Raw genomic sequence first — 15338 nt, 5'->3', positions numbered from 1 at the left:
GACAGAAATTTCTCTACTTCTTTGTCCTCTCTTCCCCTCACTTTTAATTTTAGAATAATGTCATAATTTGTCCAAATGAAACATTTCTTGAAACATAAATGAGAGTTGTTCTGGCTGAAATCGCTCAGGAGTCTTGAAGCTCATGGCTTTGCATCCCATCACCCTTTGAGAAGGCCCTTAAAGCTCCTAAACATGACATCAGATCTCTGAAGAATACAATTTAAAATGTACGGCTTTCTAACACGGGTATCACTATTCTACCATTTCTCTCAGAATAACTGGACAAGAAGAGGAAGGGGTCCTTGAAGTGCTATGCATATGCTGGGAGGTATAATATCTTTGGTCAGAGACAGATCTTGATAAAAATGCATGGTAGAAATAAAAATTTCCATTATATCCATTGACATTTGGTATGATGAACATAGAAGAGAGTTCCAACCTCAGCCCGAGAGAGCTACACTACATAAATGATTTCAAAAGACAGTTGCACACATTTTGCTGTAGTTCTGAAATAGATATGAGTAGAGAATTTAAACAACGTCTGAGAGCAGATGAGTTGGGACAGTAGAAATTTCACTATCTTCTGTGGTTGCAGGTGCCATGCATAATGTCTAGATACATTCTACTTCAATTGAAAGCTGATTTATTTCAGAAGCTAAAATTTATTGAATATTTACTATGTGGCAGGTATTATTCTAAATGGTTGTCAATTATTATTATTATTATATTATTACCTATATTATTATTCCTTGGTTGTCTATTTTAACCTTATATAGTCTTTTGGAATTAAAAAAATTAAAGATAATACAATAAATTATTATGTGAACTATGAAAAAATTAATCAACATGAACTTGCCCCTAAAAAATATTAAAATCTACCGTAAGGAAAAAGAAATTAAAGCATTTGGTGATGACCCAGCAAGACACAATATAGGGACAGTAGAAATAAATGGAAAAAAAGAGGGAGATGATTTACTAAGACAAATATGGAATTGAGAACAATGGAATAAAAATGGATTTTTTTTTGAAAAATGACATTGGAATTAATCAATAGTTATTTGAGAAAATATTAAGTTTCTGCATCTTTTATCAAAAATCAATCACATGTGAACAAAACTGTACATCTAAATGACAAAACTATTAGCAAAAAATTGAAAAGTTATCATTTTTGAGTGGGGAAGTCTTTTTGCCATGAAATGCAAATCTATTAATAAAACCATAATTGAACTTAACTACTCACAAATAAATTCTTATGCAAAATAGAATTTACTATAGAACATTAAAAACTAATAAATCAACTGAGAAAATTACTTGCATTTGATGTTTTAGAAAAAAATATTTTCATATATCTCAAACTTTTTCAAATCAATTAAAAAATAAACACAAAATAAGAATTAGGTAAAAATGCAAAAAGTATAAAGATATTCAATATACATATGAAAATATGCTCAAACTCAGTTATAATTAAAGAAATACACCCAAAAAAGTACAATGGAATACAAATACTTATCTACTACAGAAGCAGATAATGAAAAGATCATGGGGACCCATTATCAATGAAGGGAAAGATACACCTAAATATACCGTCTCTACTAAAATACAAAAATTAGCTGAGTGTGGTGGTGTGTGCCTGTAATCCCAGATACTAGGGAGGCTGAAGTAGAAGAATCATTCCAACCCAGGAAGCAGAGGTTGCAGTGAGCTGAGATCACACCACTGCACTCCAACCTGGTGACAGAGTGAAAATCCAGCTAAAATAAAATAAAAATAAAAAATTTAATATATATATACGTTTTTATATATACATATATACACTGTAGAATTATGAATTGGTGCAGCTTTTGGGATGGTAATTTGATAAAAGTTGTCAATATTTAAGCACACTTATCTTTTAATCCGGTTGCTTCATCTTTACTAATTTCTCTCACACGTATACTCACTTCATTGCACAAAACTACTTGAGAAAAGAATTTTAACAAAAGTATAGCTTATGACAACAAATGCTTAAACAGTATCAATATCCAACTGGTTAAAAACATTGTGGTCGTTGCAAACATTGAAATGGTATGCAGTCTTAGGAAGAGTGAAAATGTTCGTGGTCGCTGAGTCAAGACTAAATATTTGCTAAGGTGAGTGGATTGTCCTCATTCTGAGTGTGCAACAATGAGAAACAGGAACATAAAAACAAGAATATGAAAACACTACTCACACACATACACGTGCATTCACAGTTTTTTGGAAAAAGATACAAGAAACTGTTAGGAGTGGTGTCTTACCTAGAGTGGAACGTGCATGAGGAAGCAGGGCCAGATCTAGGGTGAGGTGAGACAGGCACCAAGGTATAATAAATTTGAGGAAGTGCTCTGAGCTTGTCTCCTTAGATTTTGTACCCTAAGCATCTCATGTGTCTCACTCTACTCCTGGACTGTGAGGGAGAAGACTTTACTTTCATTTTTATATTTTGCAATTCTAATTGAATTATTTTCCATAAAAATGTAAATATTATTTTGGAATTAAGAAGAAAAAAATTACTTGATAAAATTAGAATGTAAGAATAGGGAATCAAGGAAAACTACCAAAAATATCACCACAAAACTAATTTTAAATTCAACAAATATTATTGAAAGAAAAAATCTATTAAAAAAAAACAACCCCTCCAGATTATGTGAATAAGTATAAAAAAGTGTTGGGAATGACAATAAGATGATTCTTCATCAGATGAATAAACACAGAAATAAAGCAGTTGTGGTATTTAAAGATTCAGAAAAAAAGAGGATTCAAGTGAAAAATGAAAAACGTAAGTTTTTTTTTTTTTTTGAAGTAATGGTACAACTCATGTTGACAATGCCCATGAAGAATAGCAAAAGAAGGCTTCAAAATCAATTAAGCAGAGGTTGCTGAATTTGAAAAGAGTAATAAACACTTTTTTTTGATAGAAAACATGGCCATGTCTCTAGTAAATTTTGATGAGCCAAAATAAATAGATACATACATATGAACATATATATGCATATATACATAAAAGACATAGTTACTTATGCTGATAAAGTTTATGTACACAACTGCTGGGAAGATGGATGACGAAGAACAGCTCAGGACTTCAGCTCCCAGTGAAATTGCAGAGGGTGAGTGGATGCTGCATTTCCAGACGAATTTTTATTGCCCACAAACCAAGAGATACCTAGGCAGAGGGGTCGCCAGCACTGCTGTTCTGGCCAGTGTGGCTGTTTTGGCCCCAGGGGGGCTGATTTGGCCTGCACAGCTGCTTTGACCGCTCCCCTGTATGGCGGTTCTCTGTACAAAAGCCACTGGTCTGGGAGCCCTCTTAGCTGGCGATTAGAGCCCTGAGACACCAGAGTTGCCCATTCAACTGAAATAGCGAGCCAGGCTAGGAGATTCCTAGGCAAAAAAACTGCCAGGAACCTCGGCGCACAGGCTCAGTGAGCAGCAGCATGGGAGATCCCAGCACTTTTTCAACAAGCGACTGGAAGCCTGGGTCATTCAACTTAAAAAAAAAAAAAAAAAAAAAAAAAAAAGTCAGGGAGCCAGGTGATCAGGCTTGGTTGGTCCTATTCACCGCCCCCCCCCCCACGCCATGACCAACAACAACAAAAACAGTAATTGAAAACGCTCTGGGTTGAGCATTTCACAGCAAGCACAGCTGAACTCGGGACAGTCCGGCTCTGTGGGGGAGGGGTGTCCACCATTACTGAGGCTCTCCACCACTACGGAGGCAGGCCTTTGCCGAGGTAACCCGCCATTGCTGAGGCAACCCGCCACAACAGAGAGAGTCTGCCATAACAGAGGCAGGGCCACCATTGCTGAGGCAGTTCTAACTACACCCATATAAACAGGACTGCGGGGAAGATCACATGGCAGCTGGGCAGAGCCCACAGCAGCTCAGCAAAGCCTCTGCAGGCAGACAGTGACTAGGTGGGCTGTTAGCTGGGCAGGGCAGCCCTGAAAGAAAAAACAAAAAGGGCAGCAGCACAACGGAAACTCATAAAGCCCTAAATCCCTGGGACAGAGCACCTAGGAACAAAAAGTTGTTTATGAGTTCAGCTGCAACAGACCTAAACATACCTCCCCAGCAGCTCTGAATGAACAATGGAGCTCACAGCTCAGAACATGAGCCCCAATAAAAGACAGACTGTCTCCTCAAGCAGCTCCCTGACCCCCATAGATCCAAAGAGTAACCTCATAAAGGAGAGAATGGACTGACAGTTGGCGAGCATCCTTCTGGGACAAAGATAGCAGAAGAGGAAACTGGTAGCAACCCTTACTGTTCTGCAGCTACTGCAGGTGATCCCCAGGCAAGCAGGGCCTGGAGAGGACCTCAGCAGTCCTACAGCAGAGGGGCCAGATTGTTAGAAGGAAAGCTTAAAAAAAATAATAAATAAAAAATAAAAGAAGTAACTTCAGCATCCACAAACTGGAAGCTCACTCAAAGACCCAATCTGAAAGACAGTAACTACAAAGACAACAGGTGGATAAACCCACAAAGATGGGAAGAAACCAGCATAAAAAGGATGAAAACTCCCAAAACCAGAACACCTCTCCTCCTAAAAGGGATCACAACTCCTCATCAGCAAGGGAACCAGACCGGATGGAGAAGGAGTGTGATGAAATGACAGAATCAGACTTCAGAAGGTGGGTAGTAAGAAACTACAGTGAGCTAAAAGATCATGTTCTAACTCAATGCAAAGAAACTAAGAACCTTGAAAAAAGATTGGATGAAATACTAACAAGAATGGACAACATAGAGAGGAATATAAGTGAATTGATGGAGCTGAAAAACACAACATGAGAACTTCGCGAAGCATGCACAATCTTCAACAGCCGAATTGACCAAGCAGAAGAAAGAATATCAGAGGTCAAAGATCAACTCAATGAAATAAAAGGAGAAAGCAAGAACAGAGAAAAAAGGGCAAAAAGAAATGAACAAAATCTTCGAGTAATGTGGGACTATGTGAAAAGACCTAATCTACGTTTGATAGGTGTACCTGAATGTGACGAAGAGAATGAATCCAAGCTGGAAAATACTCTTCAGGATATTATCCAGGAAAACTTCCCCAACCTAGCAAGGCAGGCCAATATTCAAGTCCAGGAAATACAGAGAACACCACAAAGATACTCCTCAAGAAGAGCAACCCCAAGGCATATAATCATCAGATTCACCATGGTTGAAATGAAAGAGAAAATGCTAAGGGCAGCCAGAGAGAAAAGTTGGGTTACCCACAAAGGGAAGCCCATTAGACTCATAGCAGATCTCTCAGCAGAAACCCTACAAGCCAGAAGACATTGGGGGCCAATATTCAACATTCTTAAAGAAAAGAGCTTTCAACCCAGAATCTCCTATCCAGCCAAACTAAGCTTCATAAGTGAAGGAAAAATAAAATCCTTTGTGAACAAGCAAGTACTCAGAGATTTCATCACCACCAAACCTGCTCTACAAGAACTCCTAAAAGAGGCTCTACACATATAAAAGAACAACCAGTACCAGCCACTCCAAAAACAAACCATACGGAAATGAGCATCAACACAATCAAGAATCCGCATAAACTAACCAACAAAACAGTCAGGTAGAATCAAAATGACAGTATCAAATTCACACATAACAATACTATCCCTAAATGTCAATGGACTAAATGTCCCAATCAAAAGACACAGACTGGCAAATTGGATAAAAAGCCAAAACCCATCAGTATGCTGTATCCAGGAAACCCATCTTACATGTAAGGATACACAAAGGCTCAAAATAAAGGGATGGAGGAAGATCTACCAAGCAAATGGAGAGAAAAAAAAAAAAAAAAAAAAAAAAAAAAAAAGCAGGAGTTGCAATTCTCATCTCTGATAAAATAGACTTTAAAGCAACAAAGATCAAAAGAGACAAAGAAGGATATTACATAATGGTAAAAGGACCAAAGCAACAAGAAGAGCTAACGATCTGAAATATATACGGACCCAATACAGGAGCACCCAGATACATATAGCAAGATCTTAATGACTTACAAAGAGACTTAGACTCCCACACAATAATAGTGGGAGACTTTAACACCCCATTGTCAACATTAGACATCAACCAGACAGAAAATTAGCAAGCATATTCAGGACCTGAACTCAGACCTGGAACAAGCAAACCTAATAGACATTTACAGAACCCTCCATCCCAAATGCACAGAATATACATTCTTCTCAGCACCACATCACACCTACTCTAAAATTGACCACATAATTGGCAATAAATCACTCCTCAACAAATGCAAAAAATGGAAATCATAACAAACAGTCTCTCAGACCACAGTGCAATCCAGTTAGAACTCAGAATGCAGAAACTAACTCAGAACCACACAGCTTCGTGGAAACTGAAAAACTTGCTTTTGAATGTTGACTGGATAAACAATGAAATGAAGGCAGAAATAAAGATGTTCTTCGAAACCAACGAGAATGAAGACACAACATACCAGAATCTCTGGGACACATTTAAAGCAGTCTGTAGAGGAAAATATATAGCAATGAGTGCCCACATGAGAAGAAAGGAGAGATATAAAATGGACACTCTATCATCAAAATTGAAAGAGCTAGAGGAGCAAGATCAAAAAAACTCAAAACCTAGCAGAAGACAGGAAATAACTAAGATCAGAGCAGAACTGAAGGAAATAGAGACACAAAAAACTCTTCAAAAAATCAATAAATCCAGGAGCTGGTTTTTCGAAAAGATCAACAAAATAGACAGACCACTAGCCAGATTAATAAAAAGGAAAAGAGATAATAACCAAATTGATGCAATAAAAAACGATAAAGGGGATATCACCACAGATTCCACAGAAATCCAAACCATGAGAGATTATTACAAACAACTCTATGCACATAAACTAGTAAACCTGGAAGAAATGGATAAATTCCTGGACACCTGCATCCTCCCAAGCCTAAACCAGGAAGAAGTCGAAACCCTGAATAGACCAATAAAAGGGTCTGAAGTTGAGGCAGCAATTAAGAGCCTACCACCCAAAAAAAGCCCAGGTCCAGATGGGTTCACAGCCGAATTCTACCAGACACACAAAGAGGAGCTGGTACCATTCCTTCTGAAACTATTCCAGATAATCCAAAAAGAGGAAATCCTTCCCAAATCATTTTATGAGACAAACATCATCCTGATACCAAAACCCAGCAGAGACTCAACAAGAAAAGGAAACTTCAGGCCAATATCCATGATGACCATAGATGCAAAAATCTTCAATAAAATACTGGCAATCTGTTTGCAACAGCACATCAAAAAGCTTATCCACCATGATCAAGTAGCATTCATCCCAGGATGCAAGGCTGGTTCAACACACCCAAGTCCGTAAACGTAATTCACCAGATAAACAGAACCAAAGACAAAAACCACATCATCATCTCAATTGATGCAGAGAAGGCCTTTGACAAAATTCAACAGCCCATTATGCTAAAAACCCTGAATAAACTAGGTATTGATGGAACGTATCTCAAAGTAATAAAAGCTATTTATGACAAAGCAACAGCCAATATCATACTGAATGGGCAAAAACTGGAAGCATTCCCTTTGAAATCTGGCACTAGACAAGGATGCCCTCTCTCACTACTCCTATTCATTATAGTACTGGAAATTCTAGCCAGAGCAATCAGGCAAGAAAAAGAAATAAAGGGTATTCAAATAGGAAAGGAGGAAATCAAATTGTCTCTATTTTCAGATGGCATGATTGTATATCTAGAAGACCCCATTGTCTCAGTCCAAAATCTCCTGAAACTGATAAACAACTTCAGTAAAGCCTCAGGATACAAAATTAACGTGCAAACATCACAAGCATTCCTATACACCAGTAACAGACTTAAAGAGAGCCAAATCAAGAACGAACTGCCATTCACAATTGCTACAAAGAGAATAAAATACCTAGGAATACAACTAACAAGGAATGTAAAGGACCTCTTCAAGGAGAACTACAAACCTCTGCTCAATGAAATAAGAGAGGACACAAACAGATGGACAAACATCCCATGTTCATGGTTAGGAAGAATCAACATAATGAAAATGGCCATACTGCCCAAAGTAATTTACAAATTCAATGCTATTCCCATCAAGCTACCAATGACCTTCCTCACAGAACTGGAAAAAACCACCTTAAACTTCATATGGAACCAAAAGAGAGCCTGCATAGCCAAGTCAATTCTAAGCAAAAAGAACAAAGCGGGAGGCATCACACTACCGGACTGCAAACTATACTCCAAGACTACAGTAATCAAAACAGCATGGTACTGGTACCAAAACAGAGATATAGACCAACGGAACAGAACAGAGGCCTCAGAGGAAACACAACATATCTACAACAATCTGATCTTTGACAAACCTGACAAAAACAAGCAATGGGGAAAGGATACCCTGTTTAATAAACAGTGTTGGGAAAACTGGCTAGCCATGTGCAGAAAGCAGAAACTGGACCCCTTCTTGACACCTTACACCAAAATTAACTCCAGATGGATTAAAGACTTAAATATCAGACCTAACACCATAAAAACCCTAGAAGAAAATCTAGGCAAAACCATTCAGCACATAGGCGTAGGCAAGGACTTCATGAACAAAATGCCAAAAGCATTGGCAACAAAAGCCAAAATAGACAAATGGGACCTAATCAAACTCCACAGCTTCTGCATAGCAAAAGAAACAGTCATTAGAGTGAATCAGCAACCAACAGAATGGGAAAAAATTTTTGCAATCTATCCACCTGACAAGGGGCTGATATCCAGAATTTACAAAGAACTAAAACAGATCTACAAGAAAAAAACAAGCCCATTCAAAAGTGGGCAAAGGATATGAACAGACACTTTACAAAAGAAGACCTACAGGAGGCCAACAAACATATGAAAAAATGCTCATCATCACTGGTCATTAGAGAAATGCAAATCAAAACCATATTGAGATACCATCTCACATCAGTTAGAATGGAGATCATTACAAAATCTGGAGACAACAGATGCTGGAGAGGGTGTGGAGAAATAGGAACACTTTTACACTGTTAGTGGGAGTGTAAATTAGTTCAACCATTGTGGAAGACAGTGTGGCAATTCCTCAATGACCTAAAAATAGAAATGCCATTTGATCCAGCAATCCCATTACTGGGTATATATCCAAAGGATTATAAATCATTCTACTATAAGGACACATGCACAGGAATGTTCATTGCAGCACTGTTTACAATAGCAAAGACCTGGAACCAACCAAAATGCCCATTGATGATAGACTGGACAGGGAAAATGTGGTACATATACACCATGGAATATTACGCAGCCATCAAAAATGATGAGTTCGTGTACTTTGTAGGGACATGGATGAACATGGAAACCATCATTCTCAGCAATCTGACTCAAGAAGAGAAAATCAAACACTGCATGTTCTCACTCATAGGCGGGTGTTGAACAATGAGAACAGATGGACATGGTGAGGGGAGCACTACACACTGGGGTCCGTTGGGGGGAATTGGGGGAGGGACGGGGGGTGTGATGGTGGGGAGAGATAGCATGGGGAGAAATGACAGATACAGGTGAGGGGAAGGAAGGCAGCAAATCACACTGCCGTGTGTGTTCCTATGCAACAATCTTGCATGTTCTTCACATGTACCCCAAAACCTAAAATGCAATAAAAATAAATAAATAAATAAAGTTTAGGTACATATTTAAACGAAAATATGCACATTTTTCAACCATTTGTGGAAGATTAATTTGGAAACTAAAATTAATCTTAAATTAAGGTACAAAGTAAATATCAATAAAATCTTAAAAGTACAAAGTGTAAAGGCTAGATTCTTTTACCACAATGCAATAAAACTAGAGCTCTGTTCACAAGCTTAGATAAAAGTAATGGGAATTACTTTGAAATTTTAGAAAAATCCAACAGAAATGTTGGATACAAATCTATAAGTATGGAATAATTTTAAAGTAAAAAAATGAGAACATTAATTATTAAAATTTGTGAAATTTGGCCAAAGTTGCATTCAGAAAGAAATATTTTGTGTTAAATGGTTTTATTATTTTTTTGGAAAAGAGATAAAGATAAATCCCTGATCACAACTTAAGAAGTTGGGAAAAACAACAAAAAATATACCTAAAAAAGGCAAAAAGGAGGTAATAAAAGAATAGAAAAACAAAATCAGAATCAATTAAAGTGGCAAGTTCTTTAAAACCTAATCTTATGTAACAAAAATATAACAAAAGTTACAATACAAATTTTATTTATTTATTTATTTTTTAAGATTTTATTTTAGGTTCAGGTTATGTGTGCAGGTTTGTTATACAGGTAAACTGTGTGCCATAGGTGTTTGGTGTACAGATTATTTCATCATCCAAGTAATAAACATAGTACCCAACAAGTAGTTGTTTGATTCTCTCCCTCTAGTCTTCCATCTTCAAGTACACAATGCTTAGCTCCCCCTTATAAGTGAGAACATGCCACAGTTGGTTTTCTGTTTCCGCATTAATTTGCTTAGTATAATAACCTCCAGTTCCATCCACGTTCCTGCAAAGCACAGGATCTCATTTTTTTTGTGTGTGGCTGCATAGTATTCCATGGTATATATGTACCACATTTTCTATATCTTGTCTATGGTTGATGGGCATTTAAGTTGATTCCATATCTTTGCTATAGTGAATAGTGCTGAAATAAACATACGCATGCATGTGTCTTTATAGAAAAATAATTTGTATTCCTTCAGGTATACACCCACTAATGAGATTGCTTGGTTGACTGGTACTTCTGTTTTAAGTTCTTTGAGAAATTGCTACACTGATTCCCACAATGGCTGAACTAATTTACATTCCCACGAGCAGTATATAAGTGTTCTCTTTTCTCCACATCCTTGCCAGCATCTGCTATTTTTTGACTTTGTAGTAATAGCCATTCTGACTGGTGTGAGATGGTATCTCATTATCGTTTTGATTTGCATGTCTCTAATGGTTAGGGATGTTGAGCATTTTTTAATATTATTGTTGGCTTCATTTATGCTTTCTTTTTCAAAGTTTTTGTTCATGTTCTTTGCCTACTTTTTAATGGAGTTTTTTACTTGTTAATTTAAATTCCTTATAGATTCCGGGTGTTAGACCTTTGTTGGATGCACAGGTTGCAAATATTTTCTCCCATTCCATGGGTTATCTGTTTACTCTGTTGATAATCTTACTTGCTGTGCAGAAGCTCTTTAGCTTAATCAGGTTCTATTTGCCAATTTTTGTTTTAATTGCAATTGCCTTTGGCACCTTCGTCATGAAATCTTTCCCAAAGCCTATGTCCAGAATAGTATTTCCTACAGATACAGTAGGGATTAGAAATTTGATATTATAAAAAGTATGGAGGGAATATATTATAAAATATATTTTGTACAATTCCATAAAATATATTAAAATTTCAAAGAAGTAGATTTTTTTTTTAAAATTACTATTCAAGTTGAGCCAATTTGGCTCAAGAAATAGAAAACATAAATTTCTATCAAATAAAAATACTTTTTTCTCAAAAGCTTTTAATCCATATGGCTTTACTTTTGAGGGTTATGTCAAACTTAAAAATATAGATAGCACAAATTCTGCATACTTTTCTATAATATGGAAAAAGCCAATTTAATGTTGATATTTAAATAAATCTGTTAACTATAGCATTAAGAAAACTATATGTAAAGAGACAAGCCACAGACTGGGGAAAAAAAATTTGTAAAACACATTTGATAAAGGACTCGGATCCAAAATATGCAAAGAAACTCTTAAAACTTAACAGTAACAACCCAATTAAAAAGTGGGCAAAATACATGAACAGCTACCTCACCGAGAAAGACATAAAGGTGACAAATAAGTACATGAAAAGATGCTCAACACCATATGTCTTCAGGAAATCACAAATAAAACAATAAGACATTACTACACGACTATTAGAATTGCTAAAATTAAAAAACACTGACACTACTAAGTGCTGACTAGAATGTGGGGCAACAGGAACTCTTATTCATCAATGGTGGGAATGCAAAATAGTATAGTTACTTTGCGAGACAATTTGTCAGTTTCTTACAAAGCTAACCCATATGATGCAGCAATCATGCTTCTGGATATTTACCCAAATGAGTTGAAAATTTATGCTCGTAAAAGCCCCAGAACAAATGTTTATGGCAGTTTTATTGATAATTGTCAAAACCTTGAAACAACCAAGATTTTCTTCCACAGGTGACTGAATAAACAGACTGTCATACATCCGTACAAGGTAATATAATTCAGTGATTGAAAAAGAAATGAGCTATCAAAGCCATGAAAATTTATGGAGGAAATTTAAATGCATATTGCTAAGTGAAAGATGCCATATATGATTCCAACTGTATGGCATTCTAGAAAAAGCAAAACTATAAAGACAGTAAAAACAGTAGAGGTTCCTAGAGGTTTAAGAGGGTAAGGAGGAAAGAATGAGTATGTGGAGCAAATGTGATTTTCAGGGCAGTGAAACTGTTTTGTATGATACTGAAATGGTGGGTACAAAACAGCATGTATTAAAACCTACAGAACTGGGCCAGGTGTGATGGCATGTGCCTGTAGTCCTAGCTACTTGGGAGACTGAGACAGGAGGATTGCTTGAGCTCAGGAGTTCAAGGTTACAATGAGCTATGATTGTGCCACTGCACTCCCGCCTGGACAACAAAGTGTACCCTGTCTCTGAAAAAAAGATTAAAAAGAAGAAAAAAAACACCTATAAAACTGAACAACACAAAGAGTGATCCCTAATGTAAACTATGGACTTTAGTTAACATTTTTCAATACTGGTTCATCAGTTATAACAAATATTGCACACTTGTGCAATAGGGGAATATGTGTGAATACGTAATGGAGAAAAGGTATATGGAAAATATCTGCTCTTAGTACTCAATTATTTTGTAAACCTAAAACTGATATAAAAATATAAAGTCTGTGACTTTTTTAAAAAAATTGCATGAAATTCAATATTCAGTGTCCATAAATCAAGTGTTACTGGCCAGAAGGGAAAGAAAAAACTACACACATAGTAAGTGCTCCTATAGGTAGAGTTCAAAATTTCCGATAACATACAAGCAAACCAATTTGAAAGATTTATTGAATAAATCATTCAAGATGCATTTTAATGAAAATGCATCTTAAAATTTATATACAAAGCCTATCATATAACTTAATTTTATTTATAAACCTAGTTTTAATTGATTAACAAAATTGAATTTGGAAGAAAACATTGATACTCATTCCTGGTGAAATATCCAAAAAAACCCGAAAACAACTTAGGAAAGAAGTATCCCTCCCAATAAAAATTCTAACATTAAATTGAGTCAACATCTACTTACTAAATTTTAGCAAAGTTTGTTTCAAAGTACAAGTTTCAATCGATTTTATAGCTGATATTTCTGGTGATGTTTTTTCAACTCGTGAAAATTTCCCTCTCTGGAAACAGCCCTTGACACACAGGGATGAACTTCTAGGTATTATATCTAACCATCTGACCCTGACCATTGCTGATTTATTCAAGAAGAAAAACCTGACACCAGTGTGGTCAATCAGGTTTCCACTCCTGGAAATTCAAAATGTGGGATTTACATAAAGGGACTGGCGAGAAGTTGGAGCTCAGCTCTATTACTGCCAGTGCTTGACAGACAGAGAGGCTCCCTCAATTCCTCTGTATTCTTTCTTTCTCAAGTCTTAACTCCGGATTCCAGTACCATATCTCTGTTTCAATGTGTGAGAATTTTTACTTTTCTTTAGTTTTTGTCTTTTTTGGGGCTTGCAAGCAAACAAACAAAATCTCAGAAAATGCCAACTGAGTCAAATGTTCCTTTTGTGGAATTCTGGTGGAAGGGGAAGGAGAGGAGGGAGGGATAGTGGCAGGGAGATAGGGAAAGGGAGAGGAAAAGAGTATGAGATTCTAGAATTGTTCGGAACATATTTTCTGTGACAACCAAAGCTGTAGAGAAACACAGAGGCTGCTTTCCAGAAAAAGGAAATGATGCATAGAGAGAACTCAATACTAGTGAGATAGACAAGGAGTTCTGAGTGTTCAACTCTTCGACTGTGATTATTCCTGAAATATAAACATATTCCTTTCACATCTAACTTACTAGGTGAGTCTCTTCAGCTGGGGGAGTCTATAAATATATTAAAGAAACAGCAAGGAGAAATCATAGATGTTTTGAATACGAAGGGACCTTTAGGAGCCAAAGTCTGGAGAGATAAGCTAATGTGCCCAAATACCAGCTCAGCTTAACAAATAGTCTGGTTCTTAATGTGCTTTATTCTTTATTGAATTGTTCCACTCTTTGTTTCATTTCCCTTCAGTTGGCTAGTTCATTCTTCAGTCCTGCCTCTTTGGTTCACTGTTCTTTGTGGAGATTATCATATACATTTCACATTTCCCCTTTCCTTGGTTTTGCATTCAGCCATTAGCTTCAGGTTAAAATTACTTCCTTAGTGTACCTGAACTCATTCATATCAGTTCCCTAATTGCTCTCTCTTCTTTACTGGGTGGAAATCTTCTCAATAAGTTTCCACAAAGGACTTTCCAAGTTCCAATAGCTGCATTAGTGTGACTTTAGAACTGTGACAACAGGTCAAGGTAAGACTTGAGAGATATGCTCAATACAATCAGATGCCGTTGAATCTTGTATAGCGGTTGTATCCTGGCCAATAGAAAGATCATGAAAACAATTTAGAAATGGAATGACACCATGCATAGACTCATTGACTATCAGTCAACCTCAGTTGGGGATAAAAACTCAAATCAGATTAAGAGTATCAGTTAATAAGAAATTTGAATCCAGGGCACTTAGACAACAAGACAGCCTTAATTTGAAAGGCATGATGCTGGAATTCTCATAGGTCTAGACTTGGCTTAGCATTGGCCATGAGTGTCTAATCACTGGGAAATATCCTGGATGCTTATAATCTATGTGCCATGCTATGGTCTGAATTGTCTGTCCAAAATTCATATGTTGAAAACTATATGCTCATCTGTTAGAGATAAAGGTTCTAAAGAGATAATTAAGTTAAAATGAGGTTAGCATAGTGGACCTTAATCCAATCTGGCTGGTGTTCTTATAAGAAAAGCAAATTTAGATACACAGAAAGATACCGGGGATGTACACAGAGAGGGAAGACAATGTGAGGACATCCAGAGAAGATTGCCATGGGTGAGCCAAGAAGACAGGCCTTAGAAGAAACCAGATCTACTGACACTTGATCTTGGAAATCCAAAATCCAGAAGTGTGAGAAAAGACATTTCTGTGTTTAAGCCACCCAGTCTGTGGGATTTTATTAGAGCAGTCCTTGCAAACGAATACATC

The 15338-nt window shown here is 36.7% G+C and overlaps 1 protein-coding gene across 1 annotated transcript in view; it reads right to left on the bottom strand.

The window, feature by feature from the left end:
- Nucleotides 1-13204: 13204 nt before the first annotated feature.
- Nucleotides 13205-15338, bottom strand: part of CFAP299 (cilia and flagella associated protein 299) — a 644411-nt gene continuing 642277 nt past the window's right edge. Inside the window, exon 6 of the mRNA XM_074396342.1 lies at nucleotides 13205-14675. Within this exon, the coding sequence (XP_074252443.1) occupies nucleotides 14607-14675 (69 nt within the window). The 3' untranslated portion in view covers nucleotides 13205-14606. The remainder of the gene's footprint in view (nucleotides 14676-15338) is intronic.

The sequence above is a fragment of the Saimiri boliviensis genome, chromosome 3 (assembly GCF_048565385.1).
Source record: "Saimiri boliviensis isolate mSaiBol1 chromosome 3, mSaiBol1.pri, whole genome shotgun sequence".
NCBI lineage: Eukaryota > Metazoa > Chordata > Mammalia > Primates > Cebidae > Saimiri > Saimiri boliviensis.
This window is presented reverse-complemented; position numbering and strand designations above follow the sequence as displayed.